At 50.6% G+C, this 22,044-nt stretch overlaps 1 protein-coding gene across 1 annotated transcript in view; it reads left to right on the plus strand.

Moving 5' to 3' along the window:
• The first annotated feature begins 1,012 nt into the window (after positions 1-1,012).
• The window catches only part of LOC144157588 (uncharacterized), a 78,148-nt gene continuing 57,116 nt past the window's right edge, over positions 1,013-22,044 (plus strand). The window contains exon 1 of the mRNA XM_077688429.1: positions 1,013-1,078. Coding sequence (XP_077544555.1) covers positions 1,070-1,078 — 9 coding nt within the window. The 5' untranslated portion in view covers positions 1,013-1,069. The remainder of the gene's footprint in view (positions 1,079-22,044) is intronic.

Here is a 22,044-nt window from a genome sequence, read left to right on the forward strand (position 1 = left end):
TTGTGCTTCCAAAAACATTCGAAGTAACGCCCTCTTTGCGCCGAGCGGAGGAACGGCCGGTTGCGGTGATGAGGCGCAAGGTGGCGTTCTTAAGTTGTAACCGGGTATACCACTACTGTTGCTGCTGCCGCTGCTGTGGCCGCCGCCGCCGCTGCCACTGCCGCTGCTGCTGCTGCTGCTGCTGATGATGATGTTGAAGGAGATTGCACGGCATTAAACGGGGAGATTAGGAACAGAGAAGAAGTTAACAACAATATCAAAAGGAACCGCGCACAAACCGAAGTTAAGGTCGCAAATTATACTTATACTGCATAATAACACAAGTTGAACCCTTAAAAGTCGGAGCCAGCTGTAACAAAGAGAACTAAGGATGCGGGGTAAGGAAATCAGAGAGACAGATAAAACTATTTCAAGCGGCCCATCTGGCAGCAGACCTGAGACTGGCCGTTACCGAGTTGAGCGTTCATTGTTGCTGTGGAAGTAACCATGTGTAGTCGTGTGCCTTGGTGGCGCCTTATACCTATCGTTAAAATAAGTACAAACGACTCCGCGGCTTGGCACCGAGCCCTTGTGCGGGACTGCAATACTTGGGGAAGTTCACCCGGCTTCTATGGGGAGGCGCCCTAGTGTAATGCGTTGCCTGAAAAATCCAAATTTTTTTGTAGTACGCACGCTTAAACAAATGCGCAACCCTCGAAATTTCCAGTATAGTTAACACAAAGTGTACGTTACAACTAACGCACACGAACGCAAATATTTTTCAAAAGGCAGGATAGAAATCTCGCTAGAGAAGGTCATTTGGCAAGCAGTTTTTCGTTTTCCACAGACGTGAACCTGTTCTCCGCGCCACAAAGTGGGCGCGCATGAATGGCTGCACAAAGAACACGCGCTGTGGTGAGTGTCCGGCGGCCTCGGAAAAGCCCATCGGACGCCGGAAGCGACACCTTATGCGGCGCTGGATCGATGGCCAGCCGCCAGATCCCGCACGGCACTTTATAAGAGGCCCCGGCGGAGCAGGACTCGTCGCACACGGCACCCCGACCATATTACGCTCTCACCCACAAGCACCATGACACGGGTAAGTTTCGGCTGGAGCCATGCTGACGATAATGGACGGAAATTATGCTGTAATTCTCACTCGTGTCTTTGAGCGTTTGAATTTGACCTTTTTATTAGAGGATTACTAACCGATGCCATATAAGTCCAAGAAAAAATTTTCTTATTACGCGGCGCGGCGAATTTAAGGGGAGTTTGCAACACTTGTTTTTTAAACTTTTTTTATAAATTCGAAATGCTTTCAGAACTTAGTCAATAAGCGCATTGAGTGCTTATAATAGCGACTCACATTGAACCTCAGACAAAATTACGCCTACCTTCCAGCAAGGGAACCTTGGTGTGATGCGAGGCATCGGGGGGTTCGTTTAGAGTGACGCTGGTATTGGATTGTATCACACCACTCGCTGAAGGGACCGTCGCTTCCATCACGTCTTCATCGGAAGAATCAAGTCAAGCACGCAGTCGTCAAGCAAAGTGACGCGAAGTCGAACGAGAGCGAGCGCTGACTGAACCGCGGCAGCGCGATACCCGTTTTATATTCACAGTGCCTGAAGGAGAGGAGACAACGGAGGAGAGTCGCGCATGCGCACACTTGCGCGACAAGAGCGGAGCGAAGCGAGCGAAGCGCGCGCACACAGCTGTTGTTTATAAAATCAGACGGAGTGAGAGCGTTGCGCGCACAGCTGTCGCAGAGAAGACGGGAGGAGAGTCGCGCATGCCAAGCTGGCGTGCGGACGCCGCACTACGCCGACGCAGGAGGGACATGCCTCAGAGCAAGAGATGCGTCGCATCTAAAAATTACACCATCTTTCAGTGGGGAACCATTGATGAGGATGGGGGTTCCGTGTGGTTCCATTGTGCTGCCGTTATTTTGAGTGATCTGGTGTTTAGCAGCGCCAGAGGGAATTCCGCGTCCGGGTCCACACCGGTGGCAAAGGCGCACAAGTACTGTTGTGCGACAGTGAGTAGGTGGTGGTTCTCGAGGCGCCGAAACTCGTCAATCATGTTCTTGTCGATGTTGTCTCTGTGGTAGAATCGGTAGTCTCCGTCAGCGTTCTTGAGGTAAAGGTTGTTAACGTTGGTGCACCTGCTGACAGCAACGTACACGCCCTCCTCTTCGCAGCTTTGTCTTCGTCTCCTTCTTCTTCAGCGATTCCCCTACGGTAAGATGACGACGGTGGTTGAACGCGAAGCTATCTCGTGATGGATTCTTTGGTTGGCCAATCCATGGAGGAAGAAAAAGTTAGGAGATGGCATGACGTCACGCAGCTAGCCTTCGCAAGCCCACCTCCGTTGAAGCCGCTCCCTCCGCCGTTTCTCTTTCTCAAGCCGCCGAAGTCGGCCCAGCACGTGACCTCCATGGTCGGGTGGGCCGGCGGCGGCGGTCTCCGGCTCTCTCGTGTTTGGTTGGCGGTAGCTTTTCCCGGTGCTTCCTGCATTTGTCTGCTCGGTGATCTCATGCACGCGTGCGGGCAGGAGTGCCGCGTATGTGTGAGAGACAAAAGCCGTGGAGAAAAAAACCAACATATACCAGGCTTCGCGACAACGGGCAGCAGAGTAGTTTCGAGCAGACGAAATTGAAGAGCTCGCGGCGGCGGCGCGATGGGGTCACGTGGTGCAGTGACGCCTGGGCCGACTTTGATTTTACTTTTTATGTATAGGCTTCACGTTTCTCCGGTAGCGCCGTCTCCTAACTTTTTCTTCCTCCATGGGCCAATCCCTAGGGGCATCCTGCCACAATCATTATCAGACTCGCTGCGGACGGGGCACGGACAAGTGACATGCCCCCCGAGCAAGAGATGCTCCGCATCTAAAATTGCAGCCCTACGCCCACCAAAACATTTTCTCTCTTCCTCTGTCGGAGAATTGCTTGCCCCTTTTAGTGACGTCAGTGCGGCGATTGCTCGGCTTTTCACATCTTCTTTGCAGTTGCAGCAGTAAACGCAGTCGGTAGTCACTTTAGGGAAAGCCGCAACAAAGTACAGCAGAACCTGGAAGGCGAACCTCCTGCTACGAGGAAGGCAAGCAGTGGTGCTCTGTGCTGGTGATAACGACCGCTCTGGCAGTGCTTCTATGCACGAAGGCAATAGCGAAAACGTCTCTTTAGACGAAAGGAAAGAGAGAACGGCATGCAGTTTGATAGGGTGGCATGCAACCCTGGCTCGGTTTAATGAGGCGGGCAGAGGTGGTATCGTTCACACGCGCTTTGATATGAGGGTGCCTAAAATTGGGGGCCACGAAGAAATCATGGTTGTTCGTTTCTTCCCTCGTCTACCCTCATTTAGGCTGCGAAGCAGCCCTACGTTTTGGGTTAGGGCCACTTCGCAGCCAGACACTTCAGCTTGACGTTGGGCTAGTTGGGTACACATCTCGTAAAGAAACAGCGCTGAAAACTCCAACGAAGCAGAAGCTTATAGTTGTCCGCCATTCTGCCCAAGCTTTCCGCGCTGTTTTTCAAACCCTAAACTTCACCGACACTAGCCCCATTCACGGATTGATTATCCGTCTGTGTAGGTGACCCGTTCCCAGGGGTGTAATGTCACCTAGAGCTACCTCCCACTATTACTCTCCTTCCCAGTTTTAACCTCGGCTGTTTTAATGGGTGGGCGCTGACCTTAATCGAAACTAAACGCCTGACTTGCGCTACGGAACACGAGGTGTCTGGTTTGATTCCCGGCCATTTTCTGATAAAGCAAAACAAGCACTGTGATTTTTCGTCTTCGCTCAAGTACAGGCGCAATAATAGTGTTGCGGTAGCTTGTTTTTTTTTGCATACACGCCACGGGTGCGCTACACTTTTTCGTTGGGAGTGGCGAGGCCACGCGTGCCGGCGCTTGAAAACAGATTTGGCGTAGATGCTGGATTCGGTTTTCAAGCTGGCTTTATTTTGCGTGAGAAAGAAAATAAAAAAAAAGAGAAGGGAAGGGCAGGTTCAGGCGTCCAACCATGAACCAAGCCGTCAATTTGGGGCGGGAGGCGAGCTCGACGCCCTCACAGCCCAACACACACCCCAGCAGCCCAGCAACGCAAACCTTGGGTAGGCGATGTCTTCCCAGAAACGAGGTCCCGGCTCCACTGAACGCGCTCAAGGTGGCCACTGACAGGAAACAGCTTCCTCGCGCACTCTAGCTAAGCGAAGGCAGGCTGACTCCGTTTTCGTACGGCGACGATGGCTCCCTGATATCGTATTTCGTGTTGCATCGCTGTTAAAACATGACTTCTATACCCACTTACCACGACAAAAGGCAAAACATATGGGCACGGTATTTCGTGAAAGTTTGCTTTAGCTGGAAATTCCGCAGCCTGCCGTGTAGCTTTTACCTACTCGATGATGGGATTCATGCTTTCGTTTGCCCTGAAAGCATGAACCCAGCCGGCGCTGAGTGATCAAGCCCAGGCCAAGCAGCCGTTTCACCTTCACTTAGTCACGTGGTACCACCGGAGTGAAGCACCAAGCGAGCGTGATGTGACAAGAAAGGTGCAGCTTGCACACCGGTGGCTGGAGGTCACCTGTGACGCGATGAATGATTTTGAAAGGTCGAGCCTAGTAGAGCCTTCGCTCTAATAAAGCACAATCCCCCAGATGAGCGGCGTATCGCGCTCATGATTTCTATAGGTAAAGTGTAAAGTTTAAACTTTAAAGTCGGGTATTCATTTTCCTTGTTGCCGTACCAAAGCTCTGCCACACAGTCAGGAAACATGACACGTTGTTGTGTTTCCCTTTGTCATCCCAGTTGTTGTATAATATTAATAATAAGCCTTTATTCGCATCACGCACATAACGCACACATGACGCTGGAGGCCCGCGGAAAACACTGTCATAAAGGCAGCTTGACTAGGCCGCAGGCCCCCGCATTGGCAGGTTTAGACAGTGGTGAATGAAATCATAAACTTGAACATAAAAAGTATTAACGGTATAAAACGCACTTCAATGAAAATTGAGCGTAAATAAAGCGACGCAACACATTCACCTTTACTGGTATGGCATTACTCTTTCGTACGTGGCGAGCCAGTCTTCCACGTCTCGCTCGTCTGTGCCATCGCAGAATGGCGGATCCCGCTAACGAATGTAACTGCAGCAGACAATGGGCGTCGAAGTAGGCGCAGGCTGGGGCGCAGTATCACGGGGAGTAGCCCTGGCGCTGGGGAGCCAGGGCTCCTTCCAGCGCATAAAGATGTCGGAACCGCAGCAACCTCAACAAATTTTAAGATGTATTTCTCAAGGCAAGGTAGCTGAGGAAAGGCTTCCAATGACCGTGATTCAAGATGGGACGGCTTCAGAGACGCGCGCCTGTCGCCTTCGTCGTCGGTGGGTTCTGGTTCAGCTGTTACTGTCGATTCGGCTTTGGCGGCTGCTGAGTCTGGCGCCCTGTCGTTTTCATTCGACTAGTGCGTGCCCCATTCGTCTCCTTTACATATGCAGCCACTGTACTGGTCGCCTGATCTCCGCTCCCCCCGGGTAGCCTAAGCTTGAGGACCGCCTGGGGCCGTTTCTTGCTTTCATTTTATTTTTAATCTGCCGGTCCTCCAAATATGCATTTTCCAGTGGTATTCCTTTAGAGGTGCGAAATTACCTCTTTGTTAGCCCCTTGCTACTGTAGGCCTGCTCAGGTAAGCCGGTCTCTTCCTAAGTATGTGTCGCACGCAGGCGCCACTTTCGCTGGAATGGTCTGCCATACTTCCAGCGCCGAACGATTGACGGCGACTGTTTGACGTTTTCCCCCGCAAGCTGTACGGCGCAGCATCGTGATTCTTTGGCCCACAAGGAATTGGGCCGATGATAGTGGCTCTAGATCTTCGGTGTAGGAGTATACGAATGTCAATGGACACGCGTTTATTACAATCTACAGCTCGTTGAGAATAGTTGTCAACTCTTACAAGATTAAGCTGCTGGAGTGACACTTTCACTGATCTCATCAAGCGTTTTCCCAATTTGTTCTTACAAGCGGTTCCCTTGACGATGCAGTTTCACCTGATTCGGGGTTTGGCGAAATAGGATAGAGTTCTTCCAAATTCAGTGAGCTGAATATCATCTCGAGGTCTCTGGAAGATCGTTTCCATATAAGTGCATTGTCAGAGTACCCCGTTGTGCATATTCCTGGCCAACCACGAAGCGCTTAACGAGGCCATAGAAACAAAATACAGGTTTGTTTTATTCGAAAGATTTGGTGTTTTATAATAACCTCAGCCCTTCTCGGGCAGCAAACGATGCTTTATTCACTGAGAAATTTACCAATTTAAGTAAACATTTTGATTCTCTGGCCAAACATGTGTTTTGTGGCCTCTGTGATGAGGTAACAAGGACAGGTCTTTAAGTGACCGTTAGTGCGCTGTGCACTCTGTAGCGGACTGCGGAGCCTTGTTTAGTTTACCATCAGTCCTCCTATATTCCGCCACAATACTACGCCGGACCGCCTTCCTCCCTTGCTTTGTTTTTGACTGTATTTGCACCTGGCTTGTTTTCGTTACGCTAGAAAGTGATCGTTTGGAGAAATGTGGGGCATGTTCGACTGGCAGGGTAACGCAAGACAATGTCGCTTACGCCACTCGGCCAGTGTCGTGTGAGACTGTGCTGCTGTAACACGCATACTGCCCGCAGTACCAGCAGCAGGGCGCACTGGTGCTTCTATGTTTACGTGTACTTTCGTAACATTCATTGTTTACCCAACCATTCACACTTTCATGTAAAGATTATTCATTACATCTGCGCGCGAATAGATCGTTCTGCAAGCTTATACGCCCTGCCTAACTTGTGTTTGCTTTTGTCTGCCTCAGCCAGTCTCACGGCTGTGGGTATTACGTCGAATATTTTATATAGAGTTCATTTGAGCGATTTTAGCGTTAAAAGTGTTGTCCGTATAATTCTAACGAGGCAATCTTTTGCATGAACCAAACTTGAGTTTAGTCTGCATAGCCCTTCAAATGCAAGTCGGCTGGCTGTAGCCGCAAGATCCCAGACGAACCCGAGGCGCACTGCACTCGTCACATCACATGTAAAGACAGTCTCACAGCTCGCTCGGAACGTTTGAGGGCTTACAAAGTCGACTACGACGATGTGAAGCGGTCCCTCGATTGGATGGACGTGGTGCCACTTGCTCGGACGCGGGGTGCAACTTTGTTTGCGAAACTTCAGGAAATGGATCACAAATTTCTTGGCGACCTGACGCCACCTGATGAGTCCGTAAGACTCCCTCCTTTGGAAGTCTCTTTATTGCGCACCCTTGAGTACAACAATGGTGAGTGTGAAAGGGGAAGTGAACTATTTGTCAAAGCACGCTGCGATGCTGCGAACTTTCACCGTTGTCGCGGAATTGGAAAGCTCTCTCTACACTCAGATTCGCTGAGGTACGGGTTAAATAAGGAAACAAGGTAGTTTTTGCAAAGGGGTCTCTGAGACGCAAGTTTTAGAATCGTCGTGAAGGATTTGCGCTTTGGGGGATCGAAAACCGGCGCCTGTTAGCCTTTAGTGACTCCGTCTTTATTCACATTTCTTTAGGCAGTTTTCCACAAAACGGAGGACCCATGCGGTCACGCGGACTACTTCAATGAATGAAATATGACCTTTGATATTCAGACTCGGGTGTTGGGCTCTCGTCACTGACATTGCATTGAAATTTATTTTCTCACTGTAAGAACCCGTCTGTTATAAAGCTTGGTCACCTCTTGTCGGCCAATTTGACTCATTACTGAGCAGTGCTCCACGCGTTGCCAGTTCGGCGGGGTTGCCCGCTTCAGTGTTCTTTCTCAACTACTGAAGGCTGGTCTGCGTGTGTAGCTACCAAAATCCCTGCTCGCCGCCGTCGTACCCGTCCACAACTTCCCACCTTTGGCGTTGCGGACAGACGTCCCTCGAGAAGCACCATGAGCCTGGGGCTCCAGAAACGAGCCTTCCCGTTTACGCTAAAAAATGAGCGATATTCCAAGCACTCCAGCAACAATGGGCCTTTGCCGGGCACAAAACGTGTCGAAACTGTCCGCTTATAAGGCTGCGTTTACCACCGTGGTCGTCTGCGGATTCTCTATTTTCTTTCTGCACCGAGCAATTTATTTTTTTGTTCCACCAATATTTCTGCTTGCTGCAAGCAGGTAGAGAACCTTCAGCTATTTTTCTACTGACTTCAATAACTTACGTTGTGACGAGGCCACTTTTCCACAGTGGGGTTCGCACTCAGTTGAAAGCGGGCACGTGAGCCAAAACAGTAAATCCTGGAATTCCCGTAGTGAATTGGCGAATTCGACTCGCTCCTCTAGAATGGCTCTTCCGACTGGGGAAATAAACGTGTACGTGAAACAAAGTGACCAAACTGGTAATTATCCTGTAGGTGCTGTCAGTGCTGTTATAACTAGGGCAGAGGGCGAGCTATCTTAAGACTACCTACTCTGTTATTTCGGAGCATTGAAAACATGCCCTGCACCAGCAGGAACTGTGCCGTGGTCAGAGCATCGTCTGGCCTGCCGATGCTTGGCCTCCTGTGACACTGAATTGGTCGAAAACTTCGACGGGATGAGCAAACGCCACCGGAAAGGCTACTTGAACCGACCCTCAAACCTACAACGCTCTCGTGTCGTCGGGCCATGGGTGTGCTACCCGGTGCGATGACGCGCCGCACAATCTCGATAAACTCTGCCTGCGTTCTCTCATGGGCCAAGAACACGCGACTGGTCAATATACTCGGCTCATGCCGCAGGAGAAGGCTGAGAGGACAGCGAGTCCGTGGGCAGTTCCTTCATCCTGACGCCGAGAGGAAACGTATATATATCATCCAGACAAGACTGAGGACGTTCGGCATAACTGTCGCTACAACCTTATCGTGGTTGAAGCCCTCTCGGGGCTAGTGATAGAGGCTATCCTCGAAATAAAGTGCCCCGCAAAACTTCCCTTCTACAGTCAGCGGCCACATTGTGGGAACACAACCCTCTGCGATTTACACCACGTCGAAACGTGAATATCTGATGTGAACTTATGAACGCCCTATTTGCCAAGGCAGCTCGCGTACGAACGGCTCCGACCCTGAAATCGGCCACACTGAGAATTGTATACGAAAGACTTCGATTCCGGACTACGTCAAGGTACAATCAATGCGCTATAGTGTGCATGCTTACAAACCAAGAGCCATCCGATAACGTCGGTGCGACAAATTTAGTCATACAGCATGCTGGCATTCGAAGACAGCAGTGCTACCGTGTGGTTAAAAGCGTAGAGACAATGGGTGGGACCGCATCCCACGTAGTATCAGTTGCAAGAAAGCACATGCAGGCAACCCACACAACCCATGCAGACCCGCTGACGAGAAAACGAGATTGCGCTGAGCACCACAACTCTACCCTTAACAGGCGAGGGAGGCCACAGAGCAGTCGTACGCGACTTCTCTGCGAGACGGAAAATACGCTTCAAAAAGGTGCCAGCCCAATTCACGCCATTCCTTTCACTCAAACACTTCCGAACGGGCTTCGAAGGCCCACAGAAACGCACAGCTGCGGCATAGAGCGCCCGATTGGGTATCATCGAGAGAGAGAGAGAGATCAAACTTTAATTAAAGCGGCCCATGTCCGGTCTGCCGGAAATGGTGTCATCGAGGCCAACTTTTAGAAATCATGTGCACACCTCGGCGACCGGTGTGTGGATTCCGTTGGCTGGATTAACATGAAGGAGAAACTCAATTTCAAGACGTCTTCCCCCTCCACCCTTCCGACTACTTTAGCTTCGCACCTTTATAGTAGCATAAACCCTCTCGGCAACGGGTGAAGTTCATTGACACGTAGCCTGCCTACAAGCACGGGTGAAGTTATCCCACCACCACAGTCAACTGGTAAGTGAATTAAATGTATTTCACGTACGTGAGTCACGAAATGGGCGTATAACCTGACTTCAGTGGATGCCAGGTCGTTCCCGTGTCCCGGGGCGCAGCATCTATCTGCAAAAGACGAGCAGAGTCTCCTTGTGTCCCTTGTAATACCGAATTTCAAACAAGACAGAAATGTTTGGGCTGGCTCTGACCCGGTGTGCAGAACCAACTGCCAGCTGAGCAGGACCTTCTTGGGAGAGCCTTGCCTCTGCGTAAGATGCGGTGGTGGACGCGCCGGTCGCACTGCTCTTGACGCGCCCCGTCATCGAGCGTGCAACGAGTGCAGGGGTGAGGTGACAACCGCTTCTCCTTGCCTGCTGTGTCCGTGTGTTTTTTTATGCGCTGAAGATGAACGTTATGGAATACCAACTAGCCCGAACGCAAGTCCTTCTTTGTGGCAAGCGAGGATGAAGTAGGGTTACAAAACGCTTGTTGGACAACGCTTGTTGGTCGCCATCGTCCATAGGAACGACGGTCGCCAATGTGCTGCTGAAGCGGTCAGCGGTACCACTGAGACTGCCTCAGCGCTAAGCATGACTGGAGTGGTGTGGCAGCTTCTACGAAAAACGCCGTATAACGAGCTGCCATGTTGCGTGTGCATGGGACCGAGCATGAAGATCACGGGGCTGGGGGATTAGATGTTTCGGCGGTGTGAGAATGCCACAACGAGTCTTCCGCTATTTTTTTGTTGTGCAGCAGCCTAGCCATAGCATCATCCATATCGCATCCCGTCTAGCTGCCTATTCGGCCCAGCACAACGCGCACACGAGCGGTGCGAGGGGCGCGTACGCCTTCGATTCGGCTAGACGTAACCCCTAGCAACGAGGCCGGCGCGTCACCACAGCCAATGCGCGGTGTACGTCATCCTTTCCGCATGTTCTTGGTCGTTTTCAATTCTTCTGTGGCTTTGGGCGTGGATAGACGGCTAAAAAGATTTCCCAGGGGTAGCATCTATTACGCATGCGGTAATAAAAAATGTCCCAGTTATCAGACACCACGGGAATATAAATAGAATACCATGTCAATATGGTAGCTTCCCTTGCGGTCCCGAATGGCGGCCAGTCTTTTCTCTTCTGCCGCACAATAAACAAGCTGAGGACCTAGACTTCTGCTAAACAGACATCGATAAAACCGCACCGTAGCCCACCCTAACCCCCCCCCCCCCAAAAAAAAAGCACCCCACCGGCTTGTCTAAGTCCTTGTTCCTTTGAGTTGGGCCTCCGCGCCTCGACGTAGCTCCTGGAGCGCCAGTGCTTCGGGCAACTCCGGTTGACGCCTACTGCCTTTGCCAAACTGCGGCGTCCTTATTCGCAAAGGCTACCCGGAGCCTCCTTACCCTTCTTGTCCCCCTTACCTTTTCCGGTTCTTTTACATGGTTTTACTCGAAACCAAAAACCATAGGCGGGCGTCTCGGGTGAACGTCTTTTTTTTATTGTGATAGTATGCCCGTTGGCAAAATACTGTCAGAAGTATATATTAACAACCGTTTCACGAAGAAACGCAGGGAGGGAGCGATGGTGGGGTCCCCATATCCACCGATGGAGGTCAGGCGGTCTCCCGGTGGAGGCCTGCGTCTCAAAGGTGTCGTGTTCTGGCCGCTTCCAATGAACGGCACGTCCATAGCAAATGTTCTCTGTCCGCATCGTCGGCAGGAACGGGGCAGTTCTGTGCGAACGGGGCATGGCAGCGCGGTGGCCACTCCCGGGTAACCGCGGCAGAGAGGGCTACACCATCACGAAGTCCTCGCAGCAAGACCTCGGCCCAGCGAGCGAGCCTGCTAGGGAGGTCCATTCCAGACGGTGGAATTAGAGCTCGTGACACACGACGAGGATCTTATTTCCTTTGTCGAAACTGTCATTTGGTGTCTAGTGTCAGTAAATTCAATGCTCGTGGATCAAATGCGGTATGGCAGGCACCATCCACCGCAATGTGAGTGGGGAGCGTATTTCGCCCGACCCACGAGAACCGCACAGGGCAGGGGTACGTATCCAGTGTGCCATGAATGTACCTCGTGATACCTCAGTTGTTGTTCACTCGACGTAAAGGACGTATGGCCGCCGTGGAGTCTGTATAAATTTGTAAAGTAGTACCTCCAGGGGCTTGATGAAAAGCAGAAGTTGGTGCTTGCAAGCCGTCCCGGACTACTTGTCAACGCGGAAATGTGGGCTAGTTGGTTCGAACTGTGAAACATGGTTAAGTAGCGCGGTAAGGACGGGACAAAAGTCCTGTGTGGTCTCTACTTTTGTCCCGTCCTTACCGCGCTACTTAACCATGTTTCACGGTCTCGGACGGCCGTAAGCTCGGCCAGTATAGACGGCAGGGTGCGGTGTGTTTCGTAGAAGCACGCTTGACAAGACTCTTGGTGGCAAGGACATTGTAGTGTTGTGGTCACCACGTCGTACGTGGCCCCAGCGTCCACAAATGCGTGCACCACCTGGGGTTGAGACTCAGCCGCCAGTTCTTGTGCGACCGCGAAAAGCGTGTCAGAATGTCCGTTGGATCGATTGTGCAGTCGCGTTAGTGGCATGCTGTCAGTCACCTGGTGGTATAGCCAAAAGGCCTGGTAACGACGCAGTCTACAGATGTGGGTAGTTAACCACCCATGTAGTTTCCTAACGCCGGTGCCTCAGCAGCAAACGTGAGTTTATGCATGCGGTCGGACCGACGCTGATGGACAAGCTCATCCAAGGTGTTAACCTGAGCTTCAGCCTGAAGAGCAGGGATCGCTGTTATCCTAGGGAGGCAGGTAATGGCACGCATTGCGGCTCGGTTAACTGCCTCAAGTGGAGCCCACTCCGCCTGGTTGAGCTGTTGGAATTAGGTCTGGTAAACAAGCCGAGGCTGGAGTACAGACCGCACCAATAGATTTTGGAACAGGAGCCACTACACTTCTTTGAGATGCGTCGGATGAGGTGGAGCCACTGGCCTGCTTTTTGCCGGGCGGAACATAGCGACATTGACGCTGACCCAGACGCATCAATTTCTAACACCAGTAAATGAAGTGAGGTAGAAGTGCGTACAGGTCGGCCGCAGAGTTGTAATGCGATTGGAGACACCGCCATTCGGCGATGGCCCCAAGCACTGGTCACAGGCAGAATAGCGAGCCTTTTCTGCGGTAAGTGCTCAGCCAGCATATTAACACCATTTCTGCGTGCAGACAAGGCTTCTTGGAGGCACTCGGTTTGCCGAGTCAGGTCTGAGTGTGCTGCAGTCCACACTGTGATGTCATCCGCGTGCATCAAAAATTACATGTCAGGCAATCAGCCGAGATTCTAGGCAAGCGGTAACATAATAATATTAAAAAGGAAGGGCGAGCTTACCGATCCCTGAGGCACTCTGCGGACAGGCGTAAAGTGACCGTAACTTGTCCCACCAATGCGAACCGAAAAGGATCTTTTTATGGGGAAGTTCCGGAAGAAAGAGGAAACCTTGTCAGACAGAAGGCCTTGGAGAATTTCCAAGATGGCTCCGTGGCTAACGTTGTTGTATGCCTTTTGTATGTCCATGGCAAGCACTGTGCGAAATTTTGTGTGAATCGCCGCCAAGTAACACTACGGACGAGAAGTGGTCAAGCCCATCCTCGGTACCTAGACAGGACCTAAACCTGATCTGCTCCGGTTGATACAACCGGAAAGTGTCCATCCACCATTGAAGCCAGGTTGCCAGCATGCGCTCCAACCGGTTTCACGGGGTGCACGTCAAGGCTATTGGACGCAAATTGGGGAGCTGATTGGGTGGCTTACCAGGTTTCAGTATCGGAACGATGTCAGCGAGGAGCCAAGATTCTGGTATGTGACCAGAGAGCCACACCTCGTTAATGGAGTCGACAAGATTGCTGAGGGCTGGATCGTCGATGTTCTTATACGTAAGGCCACTTGGCCCTGGAGCAGTACGATGTTTGGGGTGATGAATCACTGCAAAAAACTCGGCTATTGTGAATGGCGATTGAATTCCACGCATTGCATCATCAGGAGGTGAGGAAGTGACGTGACACGGCGGAGAAAATGGACACGTGTTGCTGGCTGAAAGAATGTCAAAGGCAGGGAACAGGGCGCGGGCAACATCTCCAGCAAATTGGCAGGATCCTTGTCCGATGCCAGACATGCACTAGCTGCCGCATCTGGAGTGCGGCCTCCAATGAAAGGTGCACCAGATGGATGACGTAGTCGCTGATTGCCCACGCGATTGACACCAGCTCAGCCATCGCTGCCTTCACAGACGTTTCTCATGACGCCTGGCAGCCGCAGTCAGACGTTGTAAGCGTATTCGGGCCTCCACCGTCGAGGGGTCTCGGGAAGCAGCCGCTTCAGTTTGCGCTGGGTCCATAGCTGTACGAGCGAAGGCCAGGCTTCAGCCGCGATTCTTCTACCCATGTATCTTCACAGGAACTTCACATGGCTTCCTTAATAAGAGTGATGGGATCCGGACTTGGCGCCGTGAGCATTGTGTGTATGTTATCACGGAACATATCGCCGTCGTAAGCGACGCGTCGAGGTTGGGACAATGCCAAGCCAGATATGATGGCGGTCACTGCCTCTCGGTGCCGAGACCGTATCATTACCAAGCCACCAGGTTAACTCTGGCGAGTAGGGTGGCATCTGGGGTACATCGGCACGTTGGACACGAGATATCGTTAAGGAGGGGGAAGTGCGAATCGCTGAAGTAGTCAAGTAGCACCCGCCCGCGTGCACTTTTGGTAGCAAAACCCCAGCCGCAATGAGGGGCATTAAAGTCCCCGGCCACAGGTATTGGACAGGCAGCGTGGGAATGCCGTGGAGATCTTAACCAGCCCAATCTTAGACGAGGCGAACGACCGCTATGTAGACTTACATAACATGACACCAATTATTGCGGACTTGGGCACTTGTACTTTCACCGAAACCACTTCTTGCCATTCCGTACACCACTAATCTAGGGGGATCTGAGTCTGCGTATAAGCCGTGGGCCCTTAGACGGCGGCTTTGGCTGGTGGAGATCCATTGGAGCCGCAACACCGATCATGTTTGGAGGGTGTAGTGTACGCAGTCTAACTGGCCTCGAAGAGTTACGAGGCACGTGCGGCCAGCTCCCATGTAGCGGACAAGAGGAACCTGGTCTGCAGGTCTTCAGGATTCCAGGGTGTGCTCACGCAACAACATAGCGTCGGATGTCAGTACGGGACAGCAGGTACGCTTGCATAGGTAGCTGTTTTTCAGCCGACAGAAGAATATGGTCCAGTGCGCACAGTCACCGGACAGCCTCAGGAGACGTCAACCAGACAGACACTGTGTTAGTTCGGTTGTGGTGTGCGCAGCCAGCCAGCTAATCCTGATGTTCCTACGCATCCGTCGAGCGTCTGTTTCAGTGCCTTTGTCCGAAGAGAGAGGATGTTGAATCGCTTTCGAGGTTTGATGGAAACTTTGCACATCGAGGGACTCTGCCCATCGGTTGTAGGGCCTGGGAAGTGGCGGCGGCTGTAGGGAATGAAGTAGCTGTCGGTGTTTACTTCCGTTCATTGGTCCCTTGCAGGATGTTTTTGCGACAGATGTACACACCCGTTTAGCCGCAGGTGAGGGTGAAACCACAGTCGTGACTTGGGCGGCAGCTTTGTCCGATGGCCGCTTCGATAAAGTAGAGGGATCAGCCGGGGTAGCGGGAATGGTAGCGTTACCTCCATTGGCAGCGGGTCGTCCTTTGCCGGGTTTGAAGCGACGTCAGAAGCAGCGAGCGTCGTCCCTGGCTGAGTGGATTGCGCTACACAGAGCTTTTCCGACATGCCTGACAGGTGCGTGCCGTCGCACTCGCCAGTCACTCAAAGTGGTTAGGCCAAGCGGCCGGTGCGCGGGATCCGATGGCGAAGAAAACCCGAGGAGTCGCAAAACTCATGAACTTTGCTTCCCGTCGGACCGTGGAGGGGCCAGAGAAGTTCCAGCGGCGTTACAGATTACCGGAGGTGAAAACAAATTACACCTTCTTCCCACGTAGGAACCCTGAGGGGATGCAAAGCCGTGGAGTAGTAGCGTGTAAATTGGTTCTTAGAGTAAAGACACGTGTATTAGCGTATTAAATGGCTTATTTATTTATCGAGTAGTGGGGAACGTTTTGCGGCTTCTGGTTCTCGAAGCGACGAATCCGCTGCTTGACGCTGCCGTTTACCTTCGGCGTCGCGAGCTCTCCTCTGTGCAGCCTTGTCTTCGGAGGTGCTCGCGGTTCTGACAGTGTGCTGGCTGGCGCTAGTTGAAGGTGTGCCATCCACTTAACTGACGGAATCGTTGGCGTCCACTTCCAGTCATCGGACGGCGCAGTACCGAAGAAGCTAATGAGCGGAGCGCGGACGGGGTTTATTTGCAGAGCCGAGGGAGTGGAGAAGGAGGAGCAGCGCGCATGCGCTTGATTGGACAGCTGGTGGGGAGAGCGGAGGGGAGGAGCAGCGCGCGTAGCGCACAGGTGGTGTGGAGAGGAAAAGCAGCGCGCGCTAGCGCACAGGTGGTGTGGAGAGGAGGAATAGAGGAGATATAGCGGCGTTATCACAGCTGTTGTGGAGAGGAGAGGTGCGGACGCCGCACGACGGAGGGTCGACTAAAACAAACCGAAACACACGAGTTCAGGCGAAAACAACGACCAGAGGAAGAACGCAAACGAACTGCTCCTTCTTCGTCGTCCTCGAACGAGTGAACTTTACATCAGCGAGCATCTTACTGCACATGACAAAAAGCTTCAGGCACAGGCTAGCGCACAAGAGAAAGGAAAATAATACCACTTCCTACGGATATAAAGGCGGAACGCAGTAGTTGGATATCCTGTTCATTTGCTCTTGAACTTTGCGTCCGCGCCCGTCGCCTATTGACCAGACTCCTGAAAAGCGCTCTACGAAGCTCATTCCACAGGATAGTCCTCCGTTGTTCCCTTTTCGAGGGGCACGTTGCGTTGCCCTACCGTCCTCCAACAACTGGTGTTTTCTTTTTTTTTGTGCGATGTCGGGCTCACACAGGATCAATCTTTTTTGGACAGCCTGTTTTTTGTCATCACAACGCGCGTGCCTCAAACATGAAAATAAGGCTCTCGCCCAAACAAATTTTGGAACAGCTAAGCACTCCCTATGGTGTAATGAATACGAAAACAGTGCAGAATTGTGGAACGGATACGCCGGTATTGTGTGTACCCCGCTGTTTCCCCGCTGCTGCTGATGTAGACGGCTCAGAGTGCGGAACAAACCCGGGGGTAAGTTGAAATTAAGCAAAACAAGTAGTGTCCGATGGATCACGTGATCAGGTTGAATTACAACAGACGAACCGCGTGTTTTGGAACGGCTACTGCGGGGTAATAGAGTATGGGTACCAAGCGTTCTGGGGAGAGACGAACTAAAGTTCGAGCGACAAAAACGAACGTGAGAAACATACGATACAGGACACAGGAAATATTTGGGGAGGCCTTGGTCGCTCAAAGGAGCAGCATGTAGTTAGGCCGCTGTTGTTGCTGCTGCTGCTGATGATGATACGTAATGTTTGGTCCAAGTCTGTTTATCCAGGCAGAGCTCCCAGCTTGGTTGGTATTCCGTATGGTCGATCGAACTCGTGGGAACCACATTTTCTTCTCTTTTTTACTCAGGATTCCATATTCCGTATTCCATACATATTCCGTGGCGTCGAGTTAAAATACTGGCGCTGGTAAATATAGGCTGTTGTGTGGCGTTAAAGTAGTGGAGTTGGAAGGCCTCCCCTGTCCGTCATTGCCCTCATCGCAGTTCCCTCCGGAAAGAGAACGTCAACATTGGTGTTTCATTGTTTTATTTTAGGAAGGGCGTGACATGCACCAACCGGCAGCACTCAATGCGAGGCGCCATCGTTTCACGCATGTTCGCGCAACGCATTATCATCTTAAGCCTCGTCTGGCAGCCCTAATTCGAAACGAAAACCCTTCGTGTCACCGCTGCCCGGCGCGGCGGTGGTGCTGGCGGCCCATGTCACAACGACCGGAGGCGTGCGGCCTTAATTGGCCACGTATCTAAGCAAACAAGTCTTCCGCTGCGTAAACACTTTGTCACTTTGTCATGTTTCGCGACTGGTATGAGACTTCGTATCAACAGCAGGGTCTCGTCGACGGAAACACATACGCCCCAAGTAGCGAAAATTCAGTAAGCTTGGCGCTCGGCGAATTGAGAGAAAGAGGGGGGGCGCAGGAAGGGCTATCCTTGGCAGCGTTCGTCATAGCATCGTAAACTAGTTGACGAGGCAGAGATAGAAGAGTGTGATAGGATTATTGTGTCTGGAGGTAGTATTTATTTGTTGTATTATGTATTTTTGTATACACTGCTGACCTTCGTATGCGCGAATTGGTTTTCATGCAGCGTTGCGCTGGAAAACTGCGCAGGGAAATGAGCTGTTGGCGCGATTTATGTTACTGCAGTATTGAATTTTACGTAAGTGTAGTGTCCTCAATTTTGACAGTGCTGTATTTTTCTCGCTTCTAGCTGAGTGATTGCTTTCCGTTGCTGAGAACTTACAACATGCGGTAATCTTTATTCTGGTTTGTTCGTTCGTAACCCCCCATGCATAGCCTTCGTGGCGCTGTGGGTATCAAATAAATAAATAAATCCTGGTCCGTAACTTATTAGAAAATACTACGCGACCAACATCAAAAAACAATAATATTATTATTTTAAAGAAGGGGCAGCAATATACCAACGCGATGCACTTCAAAATCTCTCATGTGGAAGTTTCACTCGATCGGGGCAGGTACACACGAGCCAACGACGTATTCTAGCTCTATGATATTCTAGTGTACTATAGACTTCATGAAGGCTGGTACAGTTTCTAGGCTCAAAACAATGGTAGTGAATACACTCTCACATCTTATCTGATGGATTGTAAAAATGGAGCAATAAAAAAAGTAATGGAGTCACGCAGTGGTGTTGCCTGATTGCAATCACGGTGTAATGAGATTATAGGTATGAAACTGTTTTTTAGAAGTCGCCCAGATAACGTTCTGTGGGACGAACATATTGTGAAGGGATTTGTGGAAAATTTCTCCCGGCATAAAACTAATCTTTCGATTCGAAATAATTTATTCAGACACCCAGCAACATACCCACACCTCCAGACGAAGAATACAGGAGCCCGATGCTCAATTTCACCCCATGAACTTCCGGAAATTTTCAACAACCTTACCCGGAATACAATACCGCGAAGAGACAGAATCAGTGATTGCGTCCTACGTAACCTATATAATTATACACAGGAAATGAGAATCCAGCAATTCAACCCCCATTAGAGGAGGGTGTGCCAGCTATATTCAGGTACTCAGGTATCCCGCTAATGCCCAGACCAAACACCCCCACCTCGCCTACATCCTATTTTCGCATTACGTCACACTGGGAAGCTCTTTGAAAGCTTAATGCACCAGACTCTCGAGCTGCGTAGAATGGCAAAAACTGTACACCCTGGGTGGCTCTTTCCACCCAAGCTCCATCCAAGATGTACTCCTGCAAATCAAGGAGCTCATCAACCATCTCAGTCGAACATACCTCAGAGCAATCTGGCAATCGATATAAAAGGGGAATTCGATAACGTCACCCATCAGGCCATATTTGAAAACCTAAGCCCAACTAACTGCGGGACCATTACGTACAACTATGCCAACGCCTCCCTTTGTAACCGTACAGCCACAATCACACTTGAACAGCTTAAATCCTCCACATTCAACACCTAGGCCAGGGGTACACAGCAAGGAACGGTAATATGTCCACTGCTCTTCAACCTCGCTCTTCTTTTTGCCTGAAAAGTTTGAAGCAATCCCAACCCTTTACCATGCATTATATGCCAATGACCTTAAATTACGGACAACACAAGGATCGAGCGGAGGCCAGCAAGGCGTCCTCAAGCAGTACAGCAAAGTAATGTCGAAATTAAAGGGATGCCATTTGATCCTAAAGAGAAGCTGGAGGACACAGTTCAGACGCTTGGCACCAAACTGAACATTGAGCTCCACAATTCGGAGATTGACGTCGTTAATAGGGTGCAGTCTAAAGACAAAGAGAAACCGAACATTATTGTTCGGTTCGTCTCCCGATCTTCGCGCCGCAAGATGCTAGAGGCTGCCAGGAAGAAAAGACTAACAGAGACCGACTTTGGTTTCACCGAAGACACACCCACTTACGTTAACTAACATCTCTGTGTGAAAAAAAAGTGCTGCTCGGAAAAGCCATACACTTGCGCAAAGAACGCAGGTGGAAATTTTCATGGGTCAAAGGAAGGAATATACTGGTGCGCAAGACTGAGAATTCCCGAGTAATTCACATCGCCAGAGAAGCCGATATCGCAAAAGTAGCTTAAGTCAGAAAGCACCGCTCGTACTGCCCAAGATGCTGTCAGCCAGCCGTCTGAACAGTTGTTAAGATTCCAGCTACAATTCCAGTCTTTCACATTGCAACATACGCACTATCATTTAGAAAATAAACAGCCTTCAGTTAATGCTAGGTGCTCTTATTTTCAAATACGACGTCATAGCTTTAACAGAAACATGGCTCAAGCCTGGTGAATCGTCAACACCTGGTTATAAAGTCGTTTGTCGCACTCGTCCGATGAAAACTACAGGAGGAGGGGTACTGCTATTCATAAGGGATGAGGATGATTGAAATTTCAAATCATGTGTGCCCTGAAATAGCTTGCTACCATCAGAACATGACATGCTTTTTGTTGAACTTAGTAATGGAACGACTGTGGGTGTTGTCTACCGTCCTCCAAGTTCTCAAATTCATGTTTTTGTTGACCAACTCGAGAACGTTCTACATAATATTTCAACGAGCAAAAGAAAGGCAGTGCTGTGCGGGGACATGAACACCGACCTATTTGGAAAATGTAGTATAGCGTATAAAACAATGTTCGAATCCTACGATTTTAGTAACACCATTAAACTTGCAACTCGTGTGAGTGACACATCTAGCACACTTATAGACCACATGTTGTGCAACTTCGACACATCAAGTAGTTTTTCAGGCGTTATCGAGACCGATATAACCGACCATTACAACCGACCGATATAACCGACCCCATCTTCTTTTTTGCCCCTTCGGACCACGAGCGAGCAAAGCCACCTTATCTTCCCATGACTCGAGTCGATGATCAGTCCATGCGCGATATCATGTGCGCAACAAGCCGTGATATTATAAATGGAACTGACGTTAACCATATGTATGAATGCCTCTTAAATGCAGCAACGAAATGCATGAAAACAACACACTCCCGCCAAAGAAAAAAATTCAGGCCAATCCACAATGTGAATGTGGTTGGAAAGCAAAGCTGTAAACGGCAGCCACAACGATAACCATGCGGCGTCACTTAAAATCCCTCACGTCGCTCTACAAATACTGAAACAAGAGAGAAGTGAAACGCACTTAAACACTCCCGTTGTTACTTCGAAGAGATATTCTTGGTAAGGATTAAATCAATGCATGATGTATAAACGGTGGTTGGTTGAGTTGTGGTGGTGTAGCACATGAGTGGAAACTCTTTTTTTGATAAAATTGAAGTAAGCTGAAACCCGGTGTCAGACGATCTCACTTTTCCGTCTCTGCCGTCGCGGACGGAGGCGACGAGATCGGCGGCAGAGACGGAGGATGAGGAGGAGGAAGAGGAGGAGGAAATACTTCTATTAAGATTTTTGACGTCCCAGAGTGCGGCCCAGGGGAGTGGTTCTCTCTTCACTGGAGCCCATATGCAGTGCACGGTACCTGTCCACCAGCTGAAGCTGGGTAGGCAGAGAGGGTCTGGGCAGCAGCATCTCCCATTTCTCTTGTTTGGTAGTTGGCGGAAAGAGAGGAGGGTGCTCAGGGCTAAAGTCGCACACCCCGGTTATGTGACAGAGTGTTCCTACTTCTGAGCAAAACTTACATTCAGCATCGTAGCGATTGGGGTGCATCATTTGAAGATCCGTCGGGTGTGGGAAGGAGCGGGATTATATGAGCCGTAGGGTAGCATTCTGTGCTGGCCATCAAGGAGTATTTGAATGTGTTCCTTGATGTGTCGTTTGGTGTGAGGGTGGACGACAAGGAGCTGTGATTTTTTACGTGAACACTGGAGGCCACGGAAGTTTGCGTACTAGAAGTGAGATGTTATGTGTTGGTGTGCGCGTCCTTTAATTTTAAATCTGTAAGACAACGGGCTCT

Source organism: Haemaphysalis longicornis, unplaced genomic scaffold, assembly GCF_048455015.1.
Source record: "Haemaphysalis longicornis isolate Haplotype H1 unplaced genomic scaffold, Haemaphysalis longicornis Haplotype H1 scaffold_10, whole genome shotgun sequence".
Lineage (NCBI taxonomy): Eukaryota > Metazoa > Arthropoda > Arachnida > Ixodida > Ixodidae > Haemaphysalis > Haemaphysalis longicornis.